This window comes from Doryrhamphus excisus, linkage group LG11 (genome assembly GCF_037039965.1).
Source record: "Doryrhamphus excisus strain RoL-2023G ecotype Guam linkage group LG11, RoL_Dexc_Guam_v1.1, whole genome shotgun sequence".
Classification (NCBI taxonomy): domain Eukaryota; kingdom Metazoa; phylum Chordata; class Actinopteri; order Syngnathiformes; family Syngnathidae; genus Doryrhamphus; species Doryrhamphus excisus.
In genome coordinates, this window is record NC_136367.1 from 15,005,418 (window position 1) to 15,023,247 (window position 17,830).

A 17,830-nucleotide genomic window follows, 5' to 3' on the forward strand; every position below is an offset into this window, starting at 1 on the left:
ATTGCATCCATACCAAGTGAATGAGCCGATGCACTCGCATCGCGTGCATGCGCATCGATGTATTGAATAATTATTTTCCACACCCTTAATATATATATATATATATATATCATTTGCAGAAATGAAAAGAATGAAAGTGTTTTGTGAGTTATGTATTCAGTGTAAAGATATGTCAAGTTTTATTACAATGAGAAATGATGATCAGTACTTGACTTTTGACTTTTTATGTTCCAGCCCTATTCCAAAATTGAATAAACGGCCAAAACAGCAGCAAGAACCTCCCAAACGTTTGCTTTGTTGCCACGCAGGTAGATTCTCTGTTTTAAACAAAGTCTGCTTATGGAAGAGCGGTCTTCGAGCTGCTAATGGATTTGTGCATCACTGCGAAGCAGAGAAACTCAACTTCCAGCAAGTGTTGACTTTTAAAGCGTTGTAGTCAGCCTGGCCACAGGGTCTAATAAAAGCTTAACAGGCCGTATTTCACCATTAAGTCAAGTCTAATTTAGTGTTATTTTTACAAATGAAATATATCCCATCGATGACAAAAGCATCCAGACAGTGATTGACAAATAAAGTACAATATTTATTCCAAAAAGCAGCATGTACACATTAAACAGCCAGAAAGTTAAAATAGTCCATCGTGTCAACATTCATTTCACAAAAATAACATCCATTTATTTATTCTGGAACAATTTTAAAAAACTACAAAAAACACGATTGCTATACACAAAAGTAAAAAGAGAGACATCTGTGTGGTCTGACTGTACACCGATTGCTCTTCATCACCTCCTCCTCCGCCTCCTCCTCCTCTTCGGCTCATCAAGTGAATTTATATGTGAGATTGTCAAGGAAGCAAATGTCAAACGACTTCTCCATCAAGGAGCACAGCAGAGCGAGTGCTCACTGGGAATAATTGGATTTCACTTAGTCAGTCCAGACTCCCAAGTTAGTCAGGGTGACCTCCCCACTACTTGGGGGTGTATACTTCCTCCCCATTCTACAAAACATAATGTGGATCCAACCAAAGCGACTCATGGGGGTGTACACCCATAAGTATCAGCCCTCGGGATAATTGCAACCATCATTGGGTCTGCACGGTGGTTAAGTGGTTAGTGTGCAGGCCACATAGCCAGGGGACCCGAGTCGATTCCACCCTGGGCCACTTTTGTGTGTTCTCCCTGTGCATGCGTGGGTTTTTCTCCGGGTACTCCGGTTTCCTCCCCCATTCCAAAAACATGCTAGGTTAATTGACCACTCCAAATTGTCTATAGGCAAGCCATAACAAAGGTGAGAGTTATACTGCAATACGGTGAGTACTTCAAGTGCATTGGCTTAAAAAGGATATGAGTCGTAGTCAAGCTTCTGGGTGAGAACTCCCGTCAGAATGAACTCAGCGTTGTGGACATCTGGACAGTAGAAACGTCACAAAGCCAAGTCATCCTCACAGCTTAGTGAAAAAGATCGCCCCCCCCTTCCCGCACATGTGCAGACCTTACCGATGTCTTTAAGGAAGTACTCTCTGCAAAGATGGAGATCGTTGTCGCAGGAGATCAAGATGATCTCTGGGAGGTTCTGCAGCAAAAGAACATTACCTTTGGTATTTATCATTGCACGGAAATGGAGTCATCACAGATCTATTTGTAAGTCCGAGACAAAAACACGACTGATATACTTCACCTTGTTCTGTTTATGTTCCATGATTTTTCGGTATGAGGGCTGTCTGGCCAGCAGCTTCCCTCCTGCACTTTCCACAATGGACTTCATGGTGCCGAGGCTCGGGCACATTCCTGGGGTCAGATAAAAGTACTTTCCCTACAGGAGAAAGGCGTGGCGAGAGCAAAAACCCCCACGTGAAGGTTAGTATGCATCGGAACATTCCACCCAATCAAGGCCATTTGCAGGAAGTACAATGATTGTCCGTTTTGATGCCTGAGACAACTAAAGGTACCTTTGTTTGGAAAAATATATTAATGACAGCAAAAACAGCTCATACTAGTCTCATGTTTTGGCAGTCCAATGCCATATTATCAGGAAAACCATATAATCTCTTCCATGAAACTCTATTTTGTTATCATCATTATATCTGTCCTAGCAAAAGTACTTTGTGGTACCAAGCATTAACGTTGAAGAAACAAGTGGGAAAATCATTTTTACATGAATGTAGTTACTCCAGTTGACCACTAGGACAATGTATTTGCTGTTTCCACTTAAAGATGGTTTATATGGTGCACTAAATGGCAGCTGGTCTTCTTGTGTGAAGGTTAAAATGTCGTATTTGTCTAAATTAATAGTCTACTAAAGAAAAGCACCTCACAGTATTTTAGTACTTCCTCAGAAGTACTTGATATGAAGGTAATTTAATTGTTGAATTCAATTGAAATTGCTGGATTTGAAAACCAACAAACTGGAAAAACTGATTTTCTTGTATAAAAAAAATGTGATAAAAAAAACTGCCGATATGCGACATCACAATCACAACACTTCCTTTGATTCCATGTGATTAGTTTTGGACGATATAATTGGAAGATACAAAACATATAAAAAACAACATGAAACAATACAATCATTTAAATATGATTGTGTGTAGTCAGTTAATTTGAGTCTAACTAGATTGTCTTTCATCAGGGCTGGACTGGGACAACATTTGGAACTTGAACTATGAACTTTATGGTTCAGACTGGGGCCGCCCCTCCCCCATCACATGACATTTATTATTATTATTATAAAGACAGGTCCATCCGAGTCTATCCACCCAATTGGTGTGTCTGATGTCACGGCAGTGGTCCACCCACCCATCAGGTGTCAATATTCAGCACAGCGACACAGTACTCATACAGTTTGGGAGGTCACTTTACTAGGATCCTCTAGATCCCTCCTCCTCCTCTTCCACAGCCTTCATCCTCCTCGCCTAGCATTCATTCCTTTATGGCATCACCCTGTTGTATAACACCTTTGATGGCTTTCATGTGGAATCATTGTTCTATCCTTAAAGACCCACAAGAGCAGGAGACGTCAGCAGATTGTTAGCAACCATCAAGTGCTGACATTGGCTCTCCAGTCTTCGCCACTGCTTTTGCAGTAGGATTCATCATGGCTGCCCAGGCGTCCTCGCAATTCCTCTAACTCACACTAAGGTGTCTGCATTTAAGATGTCAGCCCACAAGCCAGAACCTCAACCTGGACCAACCAATCTGGACAACAACATGGACTCCACAAAACCGCAGCTCAGCGCAGGGAATAGCGATACGCCCTCCATCAGCATCAAGGGTCTTGTGCCACCAAACCGGAACCATTTGTAGGTGAGTTAAATAAGCCACAATGTGAACTTGGCTATTTTCAGATCCATTCTCCATATGTGCATCTTGCATGAAGCTTTACAATTTCAAAAAACATGGTTTATATACATATACACATATTTGGCTTGGATTTTGTCTGAAAAAATATTGCAATGTATATAGAGTATATCAATATTTACCCTAAATATATGGGGACATGGGGTTTTGGTCCATATATTGCCCTGTCCTATTAATACTTGTTTGACAGTTTTTTTTTTTTAAACATGCTAGTCTTTTGTCAAAATGTTGTACTGAAATATACATATACATGTGTATAATATAAAAATTATGTTTTATATAGTATATAAAGTATATAGTAGCTATTAGTATAGTTTTATGGTATATAATATTGCAACTTTTTTATGGACTAAAATGTTTGTTTTGTTGAATAAAAGGGGACTAAAATGTTTTACGTTCAATCCACTAAAAGTCACATAGAACTGACTAAACTAAATTTTTATCCAAAAGTAAAATGGCTGCCAAAAGCAACACTGTACAAAAATGGAAGAAAAGTTGTACATTCAGAGTAGTTCAATATGATAATCCCTCACCACTTTAGCTTTGAATTTCAAGTTTTTTCCAAATAAATAAATAGTAATTGTTAAAAAAAAAATAATTTGATTGACGCATTTGGATTTCATGGGTAAAAGTGGCAAAACAAAGACAAATACAAATACAAGGCATTCAAGACACATTCAAAGACGTGGTGCTACATAGTATTTTACACTGGTCACTAGGTGTCAGTGATGCCACCACAAGAAGTGTTTTTTTCTCTTCTGTCCCCCCCCATTGGATAACGGAGGAGTGTGTTACTAGATGTCAACAGGGCACTTATGTTAAAAAGCGGATTTAGGTTGTACACAGAATTTCTATGCTCCAACTACAAAAATATTCCATTTATAAATAAGGAATCCCACTTGGCGGAAATTCACTGATCGTGGTGGGGTGTGGTACCAATTACCCGCACGAAACAAAGGATTACTGTATTGTCCGATTTTTTTTGAGAGTTACAACAAGCAAATGGTACCGATCTATAAGATGAGAATCCATGAATGGAGTTAGAAAAGGAAAACTTTAGTCTCACCTTGAAAAGTGGTGCACTGTGGGCTTTCTTGAGGGACTCTTCCAGACTGAAAGCGAAAAGGACCTCAGCCTCAGCATCCCTGAGTATGTGGCTCTGCTCATCTGGAACACCAAGGTAGGCAGTCTTAATTAAACACGCCATGTGCTAACCAGCCAGTAGCGCTTTTCTTCAGGGGACGAGCAGTGGACGAGCACGTACCAACAAATGTCTGCCCCCTCCAACTCTCTTCTAGCCACTCTGGGCTGACCACGTGTTTGACCACAGACATGGCGGTGAGGAACTTGACGGTGCGCTTGACTTTACTCGCCATCAGGTGAGTGGCCTTCAGACTGCTGTCTACTACTTCCCCTCCGAGAGCATGGAGCCTCTGGAAAACGGAAACATTGTTGTAACATTGCCTCATTTTACATGCACTTCCAAACCAATCTCTGCCAAATCCAAAACGGGAAACAGGCTATAACAATTAGCCCAATGTACAGTAGGTATGGGCGATAATGGTTATGTACTGGTATTAGCCTCATTAGGTATATTAGCCTCGCAGTACAGTACACTACACAACCCGTAACTGGACTTTGAAGTCTTCCTGTCTCCGAACATGTTTTTCCCAGAGGGACACACATTTCCCAACATAGCTAGTGAGTTGAAGGAGACTTAGATGAGAAGAAACTGGTGTGTGTAACTACTTACAGCGGACCTAATGCTGTAAAAGGTGACCTGAACAACTGAAACGCTCTATACACGGTTCCATAGATACGCTTACTTTAATGTTATTTTTACCTGTGAGCCAAGCTTGGTATCTTCTTCTAAAAGGTATATTTATATGGTGATACATGCTAAGGTCCATATCGGCCAACCCTAATGTACAGCATACACGTACCGCCATGTACCCCAGCATGGTAACATGATTGAGCACCAAACAACAGAAGATTACCTTTGTGTACTGTTGAACTTGTGTGGGCTCAAACCCTGTGAAAATAACCCGTGGAGTGGACTCCGGCGGAAGCTTCTTACTGGGGGACTGGATCTCCTCCATTCTGTGCAAACAAAAGCCACAAGATGTTGCATTTAGCTGGAGAATGCTAGCGGTGCCAAACGGCTGTGGAGAGGAGGGGGGGGGGGGGCGTACTGACCGAGCCTTTTTGTTGGCCGGTTGGTTTGTGGAGTCAGCCAGCTTCTGTTTCTGCAGCAACTGCATGCTCTGAAACACATGACATCATAAGACATCTTGACAGGCCCGACTAGGATGAAAAATAACAAAGTCAGATAGGGGGGCGTCTGCACTCACCGCTAAAGCTTCTGGAGATACTTTGATTGGTATTCTCCAAGGACCTGAGCAAAATCAAGAATCAAAATTATAATAAACACTTCCTACATAGATGTGTGCATAGTTAGAATTCAGCATTCACATTGGTACATTTTTAATCCAAACATTCTGTCCTAATGATGCCCATAATTCATAATAAATCATAAAAAGCTACAACATCAGGTCGCAAGAAATACCTCAATACTGAATAAAGCAAAAATCACTCCATAGTCTACTGCTCGCTAGCGTTACCATATCTAACTTACTGTGTGGACATATGGCATAATAACTATAAAAGCGAGGATGATCCATAATGCCGCATATAGAAAATGTACAAATCCTCCATTTCTAAAATCAGTATTTACTTATACTTATATATACTATTTTATATATATATATATATATATATATATATACACTTATATGATGATCATTTATTAAGATTGATAAAAACTTTGCATTTTTGACTATTAATTTCTAACTGTTGACTTTATAACTGCAACCTTGCTACAATTGAAATCATGTGAAAATACACAGGTTGGTCAAGACAAAGCATACCAAGCAGGTTCTGGACCAGCTGGAGGTTTGGCACCAGTGGCTCGGAATGCGTATAAATGGAGTATCGACTGTGTAGGATTTGTCTCAGAGCTTCAAAGTTTCCCAGAAGAATATCACATAGCCACTGAGCGTTCACACAAGGGATCTTCCACTCCTTGGCCTTTTCGTACTTCAGCCCACTGGGTCTAAAAAGATGTGAACAGGACACACGTATGACAGCTGTCCAGTAGAGGAAAAGTAAAACATGTCATGTTAGCTTTCATCCACAAAGAACATTACAGTCCCCTGACAGTGCTACTTCATCATTAAATCATTTAAATCACAATGATGAAAAAACATTGAGAAAATGTCACTGAACAAAAATGATGTGTTTCAAACTTCTGTTATAGTGTTAATATTCTGCTGATAAAAATGTACGTCCAGTATGCATTTGGTTCTGGAAGTTGATCATTGCTTCAGTCTTAATTGACTGGAAGTGTAGCTGAACGTTAAACATTTACCATAAATGTTTAGAGACATAATTTTTATACTGAATTTAAAATATGTAGATATTTTAGCAGTCTGTATTTTAACCAAATGAATTTTGCTTAAAATTTCTCAGCATGAAACAGCTCCCAAAATTCAAAAGACAAGCCTTTAGTTTGCCTTCAACGGACAGAAGTACTTTGTTGCCTTTGATTCAACCTGACTTAGGTACGCAGTCTTGGTTTACACTTACTCTTTGCAGATCAGGACAGTGTTGCTGCGGCACAGGTACCCCGTATATCTGGCACCCGCCAAGTATGCCATCAACTTCAGGTCATCTCTGTCAGCGTCCACAAAACCCGTCACGGACACAATCTGAGAGGAGGAAAGGTGAGCAAAAGGGCAAAAAAATTGGGCTTCATAATCAGAAGATAAAGGTTCACATGGTAAAACAATCTCTGCATCCAATCTTCTATGCCTTCAGTCGTTACTCAGTGAAGCATAAAGACACAAACATGTCAAAATGGCGAAAAAAACACTACGACAAATGTGTGAATTTACCACACGAGAAGGCTGAATCCACTATTGAGGGTCAAATTACTAAATTAATACCTATTTTATATTTCATAAAGTGTCCTTTGAAGCATCCTTACATTATTGACTTCATTAGAATATGATAAACGTAAACAGTACATTGCATTAACATTCCCTTCATATGCTGTCGCTGCACCTACATGTTGAGAGCAAGGCTTGGCTCCAGGAGGAAATGCGAAGGGCAAATGTAGCGTTCGATGAGGGGGTACCATCCTCTTCCTTTTGAGCACAGTGTTGAGCCAGTGTGCTGTGACGCAGCGTTTTCCCTCTCTGAGGGCCTGGGAGGGAAAGCACCGACAACCACAATGACAAGCATGTCACCCAACATTCAGCATAGAAAACATTTTTCTTCATCGCTCCCGACTCCTATTTGTATGTAACAAATTCAAATGGATCAATAAGCTGAAGAAACAAGGGTGGTCTCATTTAGGAGATGATCATCATTGATCTGATTTATGTAATTAGCAGGAAGCAGGCAAAGTAAGAATGTCATTGCTCAGTGTTACACGGTGGTGTCGTGTTTGTGCTAACATGGCGACTCTTACCTGGACATACATGTTGCTGACCTGACTCTCGCACAGCAGGTGTGTACAGCGGCCGGTCAGGGTGGAGTCAACAGTGCCGCCACAAGCCTGGATCACCTGCAGAGAAGGAAAGTCCACAAAAATATAAACACATGAGCCTTCGTGTAATCGTTGGACACATTTATACATTTCAACAATCATTTAAATTCTATTTAACGCTAACTGCCCCCACATTTCCCAACCACTTGAAACCATTCCAACATCAAAATGTTCAGCTCATTCAGGACATATAGGCCATCAATCAGATTTACATTTTCTACAAATTCACAATTTTTTTCCACATTCTATATTTTCTGTGACATTTTACCCATTGGAAATCAATAAACAATTTCAATAGAAATTCATTTTACATTCTAATTAATTCTGTGCACGGGGGGCACGGCTCAGGTCATAGAGTGGTCGTCTCCCAGCTTGATGATGGTAGCTGGTTCAATCCTCAGTCGGTGACTTCATTCAACACTTTAGCTTCAGCATTGCCATCCAATTTGTACTCACACTGCTTCATCTTTGTAGTATTAGTACTGTAAACGTTTGATTTTTTACCCCATATAAAACAAAGGGCGCATTCTCAAAAAACCAGTAGCCAGAAAAAAACTGTACCAATCTTACCCTTTTCCACGTGGACAGAAGTTGTTTGTCGGCCATCTGCTCTGGGTAGTCAGCAATGGCAAACACGCACCCCAGCAAGAAGCCATCCTGTGGTACTGCGGGACAGAACGTGTCATGTGCAAATATGCAATATGCAATGAAAATGTATTACATACAGGACCTGGAATCATACTGGTAGCAAGCAGACTGAAAAACCACCTACTGTAGATGTCAGTGCTACAATAAGTTACTATTCCTTAACAGTAACGAAGTAATCATTTGTATCATAAGTATTTAAAATGGCGTCTGTTTGTGTATGTACCTCCAAAAGACTAGGACCAATGCCAGTGGCGATACGTACAATACCCTGAGTTGAGTTTACAAAGATCACTTGTGAGATTTACGGACACGACACATTATTTTTGATGGGTTCATCCTCTGGACTTCATAAGAACCAGAGTACAGTGGCAGTCATCATTGTGCCTGGATTCTCCGGGGTCCAGGTACGCCTGCAATTTTATATGTTACATGTCCTTTTGTTTTCTTTTACATCCCAGATTTGGCAATCTTGGCGGTATATTTAAGAGTTGTCACAGAGTTAGAAGTAAGAAGAAAAAGTAGCGGCTGAAACTGTGGAGGAGCAATTGGATTCATCAACCATGTTGTGTGCATGTTTCTAAGAAAAAGCCCATCCCCGACAACAGTATACTCACTTTCTGTTCCTTGCTCGTGTCCAAACAGGGAGACATGAGCAGGCTGCTGCAGCTGCAAAGTCTGCTGCTGTTGTTGCTGCTGCTGCTGCTGCAGGGCCTGCTGGTTCTGATGCTGCACAGCCTGCTGATGGTGGTTTTGCAGCTGCTGCTGTTGCTGCATCTGCTGGATGTGTTGCTGCTGTTGCAGGAAGTGTTGTTGCTGTAAATGCTGTTGGTGTAACTGCTGCTGATTTTGTTGTTGCTGTTGCTGCTGCTGCTGCAATATCTGCATGCGTTGTTGCTGTTGGAATTGCTGCAGCTGCTGTTGCAGGGCTTGTTGCTGCTGCAACTGCTGGACACCGGGCCGCAGGAGCTGCGGCGGGCGCAGCTGCTGCTGAGGGAAGGCATGTTGCTGTTGCTGTGAAAACATCTGCTGTTGGTGCATTTGCTGCTGCTGTTGTTGTTGCTGTTGTTGTTGAAGGAACTGATGCTGTTGCTGGGGAAACAACTGCTGCTGTGTGGCCTGGGACTGTTGGTGATGTAGCTGCATCATCTGATGCTGCTGCTGCTGCTGGAGTTGCATCATGGGGTGTTGCTGTTGTTGGGGTAACTGTTGATGGTGTTGTTGGTGCGACTGTTGCATTAACTGCTGTTGCTGTTGCACAGTGAGGGGCTGTCCCGTCATTTTGGACTGACTGAAAAGAAGAGCGTTGGTAGCGTTGGGAGTCTGGGAATGGCTCTGACTGGTCTGGTGCTCTAATGGCTTCCCCTGATTCAAATTCTGGATAATCTGTGACAAGGCAACCAAGTATACATGAATAAATACAACTCAAGACATGTAACATGGTTTCCAAAAACCTTGGAGAATGTCTTACATGAGCTACATTGGCGGGTCGAATGGTGGGCTGCATGTCAGAGTTGTTGGTAATGTTCCTCAGCGTTCTCGCTGCTGGGCTCCAACCAGGGATACCCTCTGACAGTGATACAGTTCCTAAAAAGGACAAAGGATTCATCACGGGTTATGGTTGCAAAGTACTCATTATATGTAGGGATGCAAGGAACAATTACTTTCTTAGCCCTTTCTTAACCCTTTCGATGGCTAAAGCTAAGACGCTTTGTCTTCCAGAACGTAGTGGGACGGTGGAGCTTCATAAGCAGCGTGCCATTGCTGCTGAGCTTGGACGCAGTAAGACAGTCATTGTAAACTTTTGGAGAGATCCTGAGCATTACGGAACAGAGCCCAAAAAATACACCTGCGCTAAGCCAAAAGAAAATTAAGGCAAAATGAAGGGCCTTACTGGTGCCGACATCTGCTGGAACAGGGCAGGGCTCTACATTAAAAACGAAAATGACTTGCCCATGGGGAATCCTTAAGGTGAGAACTACTTGCCCGAACTTGACCCATGTAAAATGAAAAGACTGCCATAATGATATCATCTCATTTACTACATACTACCTTACACATGGTAGTCGTAGTACGCAGTGATATTTATAAGTTGTGCACCACAATGAAACATTATTGAATAGACACATTTGTGTACTGTGTGTTTTGAATCCAGAAAAAAAATGCTCAATGGTCAAACAATAATTTGTGAAGCAAAGGTGAGAAAAATACACAGAGAAAAGGAAGCGCTAGATTTTGTAGCTTGTGCAAAATCAGCACTTGGAATTGGATCTAATCGGTGGTGTTTCATTGTGACCACTTCAAATTGTCACAGCAATGTGATTCACTCACCTGTGCCATCATTTGATTTGCTGCCGCTAATACAATACGAGTTTTGGAGGCACTGGTTCATCACTTTTTGCTGTTTTCCTTCACAAGTTGTTGAAGAATTAGACCATGTTGGCAGGGACGCCATGATAGATGTTTTCCTAGTCAAACCATCGCTGATTGGTTGATCGCCAGCAAGAACGGGTGTGGGTAAAACGCAGACCGCCGTCGAAATAAACGATTCTGATGGGTCCGTTTCAAGATTTGCAAGGATTGGTTTGCAAATTACCACCGGAACGCAGTCCGTGTTTTTTACCAACACCCAACAAGAACCGCTTTTTAAAAAAAAACTCTTGGTAGTATGGCATGCCAAAGGGCACTTGCCGGACGGGAATATCACTGATTGGATTTACTTGCCCCGGGGCATCGATACATCGTTATTGTCGAGCCCTGCAGGGTTTCAAAAACAAAGAACAAAATGAAAAAAAAAAACAGGTCTCCTTTAACGCCACAAAACTGCCGGTTTAGACTTTGCCATGGAGAATGAAACATGGGACATTGAAGGGTGGAAAAAGTATAAAACATCACGTAATGTGTAGTGTAAGTATAGGAATCATTATGCCTCCATGCTGAACTGCATGCTCCGTACCAACAAAATCTGATCCTGAATAAATGTACCATAATATTAATAATATCCTTCTACAAAGTACAAACACTTACCTATTCAAACTGTTAAAGAAGTAAATGATTTTTTTTAAGCGTAAACTAAATCCTTGCCACATTCCATTGTACAGAAACTGACCTTGTGTGGTTTGATTGATGGCAGCAGCATTACGAACATCTCCTGGGATGACTCCACTGCCAGGAACTGGAGGAACAGTGGCACACAGGTTGATCAGCCCGCCCCCAGTAGAGGACACCGGGTCCTTGCTGCCAGGCGGTCCACTTCGCCTCCTGGCCGTGCCTGCCGAAAAGGGGGGCGTTGGCGCAACCACCTCCGCTGGAGTCCAGTTGAGGTTGGTACCCTCCTTCTCTGCAGGTAAGTCATCATCGGAGTCATCAAACATGCGCTCACTGCGACATTCGGGTTTCCGTGGAGACGACGGGGAGATGGAGTTGAGTTTTTTGGGGCCTGGTCGCCTGTGGGGACTGGACTCGTCGGACGAGCCACCGCTAGACATCCTGGAGCGCCGGGGGCTGTAGCTTCCGTCGGAATGTGAACGCTGGTCATATGAATCTGGCTCACTCTCCTCGTCTTCCTCTGGCTCTACATAGGTCAGCCGAGGGTGATACAGCGCCTCATCGCTCCGGCTTTGAGCTGTAAGGGAATTTAAAGCCAAATGTTTTTCATCTACAGCAAAAACAAAGGAATTTGACTGTCCTGATTACGGAGTAGCCACATTAGATCTTGATACATAACAAAAATATTGTGATATATGCTGAGGTCCATATCCCCCAACCCTACTAGATATGTAGATGTATTTTCTTTGCTTCTCAAATGCTTCCATTTCACAATAATTGTCACCCAAATGCCACACCGTGCAACACTCATGTGAGACTTGAAGGTTACCTTTAACAGAATCTATAATCCAGTCTGGGGTGACAATCTTGATGCCGTGGTGTTTCAGGGCACATTCAAACTTGGCCTGGAGTGAAAATTACAAAATGTGATCAGTAGACAGAAAAATGTCAAAGATTGAAATTCACTCACTTTTGAAAGCAGACAGTAGCACGACAAAGTCAACGTGAACAAATATAATATAGTAATAATGGTGCACAATGTGACAGTAGCTGCTCTATAGGAGTCCAGGAGAATACTGAGGGCCCAGAAATGAGCATAATAACATTCACACATTTTAAAAAAACTTTTCAAAATGTTATATGTTAACATTTTCTGTGATTTTAAGACTTAGACATTTTAAGTCCTTAAATTATGATTGGATTGAGTCTTTAATCCCCTTTTTAATTCTTTTTCATGACTTTTCAAAATCTTACTGAAAACATTTCAGATTTTATGAATATTTAATACCTTCTAATGCTTTAAATTAAGGATTTCAGACATTTTAAGACCTCATGGATACTCCAGTGTATACATTTTTAAAACCCCTCAAAATTCATATGAGTAGTGGACTCCTATGGAGCAGCTACACACCATAACCAGCACACAAAGCTTTCTAGATCTTCCACAATCTGGACTATAGCACGCTATCTGCAAACAGTCCAGTGGGAAATGCCGTTGACAAATTAAAATGTGTAAAAATGAGTGAATGAAGTATTTGATCTGCAATAAAACAGCAAGCATTCATGATCAGCGCTTCCACTCACCCCCTTTGGTTCCTTCACCACCAAGTGTGTCACTTTTTTGTTGAGGTTCAGCTGACATTCCCCACCATAAAAAGTTATGTACGCCCACAATGCATTGAGATCCTCTGGAAGCTATGGATGAAGCAGAAACAGGAAGATGAATAACAGCATTTGGACATGATATTGTAAGAAAATCGATCAGTTTCTACCAGTGGCTAAACTTTCCAGCGGTGTCCAGACCCGGGACCAGAAATACATGAATAGAATGTTGTGTGAACTATTTCTATTGCATGACCATGCTTTTTGCAAACAAAAACAGCAAAACAGGAAAAGCCTCTGTAAGAAACACCCAAATGTCGGACGGTAATTTGGTCATATTCCTTGCGACGCCTGTTCCCAAACTGCAGGGGGCACCTACTCAAAAAGGTACTAAGGTACTAAACTAGAGCGGAAGAGGTTTGCAATTGTTTACTCGACTTCCAACATAGCTTCACTTGGCGTCCGCTTCTAGAAGAGGAATTGTGTTGTATTTGCTGCTGGTGTACTTGTTATTGTACTTATTGTACATAATAATAAGTACATACTTATTGTATGTACTTATTATTTCATAATTTGTCCACACAGGCCACGTGAATGTGGGAAGCATAAAAGGGCTTTACTCACCCGAGGAAGACAGGCGGTCACTCCAAAGAAGATCTGTCCAGATTCAGGAGAGAAGCCTGTGACTCTGTGGGGTTACTGGTTATGGAAACAATCTCTAGTAACATTTTCACAAGTTTCTGCTCCATGAAAAGTAACTCCTGAAGACAAACATCTGCGGAAATACTAAGACCACATCCATTCGTCCATTTTGAAACTTGTTCAGTTTGGGGTGACACAGAAGCTGGAACCTGATGCTTAGAAGGATACGGCAACAGGTCTCCACATCGGACCGAGAGAATCACCCAGGATGGCTGGAAAACAGGAGTGATGTTTCTGGGTTAATCAAATGCACTGCATCCATGCCTGTACAGGCGGTCCTTAGGTTACGTATGAGTTCTGTTCCTAGGCTGTGATGTAAGTCCAGTTTTGGTGTAAGTTGGATCTTACACCTTAAATTAACTCCTAAGCCATTCACACAAAATGCATTGATAAACCACTAATAAATACAAGCATTAAATGAAAAACGATACCCAAGGAAATTTTGATGGGCATGCCATCTGTTGTGTACCTCTGGCCAGGTGTTTGAGGCCGACTGGTCTAAAATGTTTTTAAAAACAAAAATCTTAATGTTTTTAGCTAGCACAGTGCATGTGCGAGCGTGAGCATCTTCTCAACTATGAACCGTCTTTGTGCCAGCGGGCTACACAAGTGCTAGCAGTTAGCAAGCAGACGAGTATATGAATGACGGCACCAAGGCGATAAGTTTGTAAGCCAAATTCCACAGTTCCAGTGTGGACTTCCTCCCGAAAGTCAACACTTACGGAAGCTTTTGATCGGCGGAGTAAATATTAAGCGACAGAGCGCACTACTACATGTACTACATGCTGTGTGTGTGTGAAGGTTTTATGGAAGTGGGTTATAATGTAGCGTCACTGGGAGGCCTTGTTTCCCAGAGTGCTTTGCTCTACAAGGCTGGAAAGCACATGTTTAGAGCTCACGTCGTAGTTGGTTAATATTTCACATAGTACAGTACGTTGGCAGTATATAGTCTGTTTTATCCACCTATTGTGTTGTATTATACACGTGTATTGTTCAGCCTTTACATGTCCGCCTTGTACATAAGTAAATTCACAGCATGTATCTATTTGACACCATAACTATAGCTTGTGTTTTGTGCACTACCACCCGCTTTCCATGTGATTAGCATACATTTCAATACTCTGTGCATTTTGTGAAGTGTCTTAGTACTAGGTTTGAGCAAAAGATGGGATAAGAACATTCTGTCATTGTTAACAATGTTGTGGTGTGCCTTTGCAATTCAAAATCAAAGCTACTAGAAACAAACATTTTAAAAAAAGCTTCAGTTTGTTCAGAGCCTAAGTGACTTTTCACCAGCAGAGGGCGCCATTTAAATTGCCCATTCATTTTCAATGGGGCCATTTTCACAGAAAATATGAAATGACACTAAATATGGGAAGATATTGAAGAGTCTGAATAGATTGATTTGTTTGAAGTAGTTAAGAAATGGAGTAGTTGGCAGACAAAAAATGAGGCGGAGAGAAGTGGGAAGAAAAAGATATATAGGGGAATAAATAGATGAACATGGCCGACTACAATAACATACCTGTGAATGACTGCATTCACATAATGAGAATAACATTTACAAGAAAAAGGTTGAACTAGTTGGACAAATCAGCTGTAATTTTATAAGAAAAGAGATATAAGTTGTATTCTAACAAGAAAAAAGGCAAAATTTTACGAGAATAAACTTGCAATATTAAGAGGAAAAAATAATGTCATTTTAATAGCATAGTTGAATTATTTGAACATGCAAAATTAAAAAAAATTATCCAATAAATTGTTTCCACGCTTGCGTGTGAACACGTTGACAAAAGCCTTGACCATCTCAGGTGAAACTCTTACCTTGACCACAGGCAGGTCAAAAACCTCGCGAGATTCTCCCACCTCGGGGTTGTCCCAATCCTCGGTAATGATGTGCGTGGCCAGAGCATTGTAGGACACCTCCTTTCCTTTTCCGTCTTTCAGCAGCTGCACCACCTAAAATATTGCAGAAGAGTGACAGCAATCGGTGGCTGTGCATTAACACACGTCACGTCATTCATTCTGGATAAAAAAAAAAATGCAATGTATAATTTATTCGCAGAGCCACGCCCACATGACGAGCAAACGTCATGATACTTCCTACCAAAACTTCAGGTCGATTTTGACCAGGTGTAGACATTGTATTTCATAGTGAGACAGCGGTTCACTATTTGGAAGGAAGTACAACACAACGAGTGGTTGATGGAGCAAAATGTTGACAGGTCACAGGTTGATGCAAATGAGCTCCGTGCAACCTGTCAAACTTATACACCTTTCTGCTTGTTTAAGCGTCAATATTGCAACATCGGTACGGATTGCACGTTTTAAAAAACAACACTTGGGAATTTCCTGCATAACAATAGACGTATAAACGGCGCAATAAGCTAGCAGCTAAGCATCTGTGTGACTGGGAAAGTCAGGAGCCAGTACAGGAGTGTAAATGCTGCCTGGCTAAACTTCCTCACCTGGTGCGCTATCCTTTCAATTTCACATGACATCATGTAACAAACCACAGGGTCGCCCATTTGGATTTTAATGCCCGCTTCGGGGCGAACGCGCTGTTTGGAGTTTAGCTTGACAGCCTGTTAGCCGGCTAGTTAGCTCGTTCAGCCCAAGCCATTGAGATTCAATGGAGCTAGCACGCTACCTGCTAGCTCCAAGAAGCTAACACCCACAGCCTCACCTTTGGGTCAATGTCCCCAACAACGTAGAATTTGACCTCTTTAAAAAGTTCATCAGCAACCTTGTTTTCCTCTTCAACCATGGCTGCCCGTTCAGGTCATGGAATAAAACATTCAGGGCGCTGTAGAGCAATGCAGTGGAAAAGTAGACGTTACTGCGGCTGCTTACTGTAAACCCTGAGCTACTCTAGCGCCAAATCGCCTGAGCGCGCCGCGGACGAACTCATTGTCAAAAGGAGGGGTGTTTGAAACATAAAACCCAAATATAACTCCCCGTTTTCAACCTCATTGCATCGATTTACTCACAGTATTCCCAAACAAACGTATAACTGTTTTTTGGAAATTTAAAACAATATTTTCCTGGCTGTTGTTTTTGTGGTATTTCCTTGTAAATAATACGCGGCCCCGCTCCGCTCTTGAAATGAATGTTTTGGTCTTATCTGGCAGGAACACCAAAACCCCTTGTACACTGTTACCAAAAAACAGTAGTGTCCAAAGTGTGGTCTGTGGGCCATTGCAGTGCGCAGCTGTTTTTTTTATCGGCCTGCAGCATATGAAATACCATTTAACAATAAAAACATTTTAAAAATCAGCGAAAATTGAAAAACTCAGCAATAATTTATACAACCATCCATCCATATTTTGTACCGTTTATCCTCACGAGGAGAAAAATATCTTGAAAGTATCAAAAAAATTATAATCTATAAGTTGACAAATGACAAGAAAAAAAATCATAATTTTAGAATAAAGTCAGAATATATGAGGAAAAATAACATTTTAGTCACTTTTTTAAAACCTAATATAAGAAGAAAAAAAAACAAGAAATCAAGTTGAAATATTTGGAAAAGTGGAGTTGTAGAAAAAGTTAAAATTTAACAAGAATACAATCCAAATATTACAGGATTTAGTTATAATGAACATAATAAATTAAGGCTGCATGGTGAACGAGTGGTTGGTACACACAGCTAGTACACCTGGGTTCAATTCCACCCTCGACCATCTCTGTGTGGAGTTTGCATGTTCTCCCCGTGCATGCGTGCGTTTTCTCCGGGTACTCCGGTTTCCTCCCACATTCCAAAAACATGCTAGGTTAATTGGCCACTCCAAATTGTCCATAGGTATGAATGTGAGTGTGAATGGTTGTTTGTCTATATGTGCCCTGTGATTGGCTGGCCACCAGTCCAGGG

The 17,830-nt window shown here is 41.5% G+C and overlaps 1 protein-coding gene across 1 annotated transcript; it reads right to left on the reverse strand.

The window, feature by feature from the left end:
- Positions 1-562: 562 nt before the first annotated feature.
- paxip1 (PAX interacting (with transcription-activation domain) protein 1) lies at positions 563-17,035 on the reverse strand. Its single transcript, XM_058078966.2, has 23 exons — positions 16,646-17,035; positions 15,784-15,918; positions 14,128-14,171; positions 13,882-13,945; positions 13,240-13,350; positions 12,485-12,560; positions 11,717-12,232; positions 10,079-10,194; positions 9,225-9,993; positions 8,533-8,627; positions 7,885-7,980; positions 7,480-7,617; positions 6,999-7,120; positions 6,281-6,465; positions 5,705-5,748; positions 5,550-5,617; positions 5,351-5,453; positions 4,618-4,786; positions 4,420-4,520; positions 1,678-1,812; positions 1,497-1,572; positions 1,342-1,406; positions 563-831 (listed from the first exon to the last, which is right to left on the reverse strand). The coding sequence occupies exons 1-23, from the start codon at positions 16,724-16,726 to the stop codon at positions 820-822; spliced, it is 3,321 nt and encodes a 1,106-aa protein (XP_057934949.2). The 5' UTR covers positions 16,727-17,035; the 3' UTR covers positions 563-819.
- Between the last annotated feature and the right edge of the window lie 795 nt (positions 17,036-17,830).

Coding starts and splice junctions, on each gene's coding strand:
- paxip1 (XM_058078966.2), bottom strand. CDS start 16,726: ATGGTTGAAGAGGAAAACAAGGTTGCTGATGAACTTTTTAAAGAGGTC. Junction 15,919..16,645: donor TTGGGGACATTGACCCAAAG/GTGAGGCTGTGG, acceptor GCAATATTTTAG/GTGGTGCAGCTGCTGAAAGA. Junction 5,454..5,549: donor CCGGCCAACAAAAAGGCTCG/GTCAGTACGCCC, acceptor TTGTTTGCACAG/AATGGAGGAGATCCAGTCCC.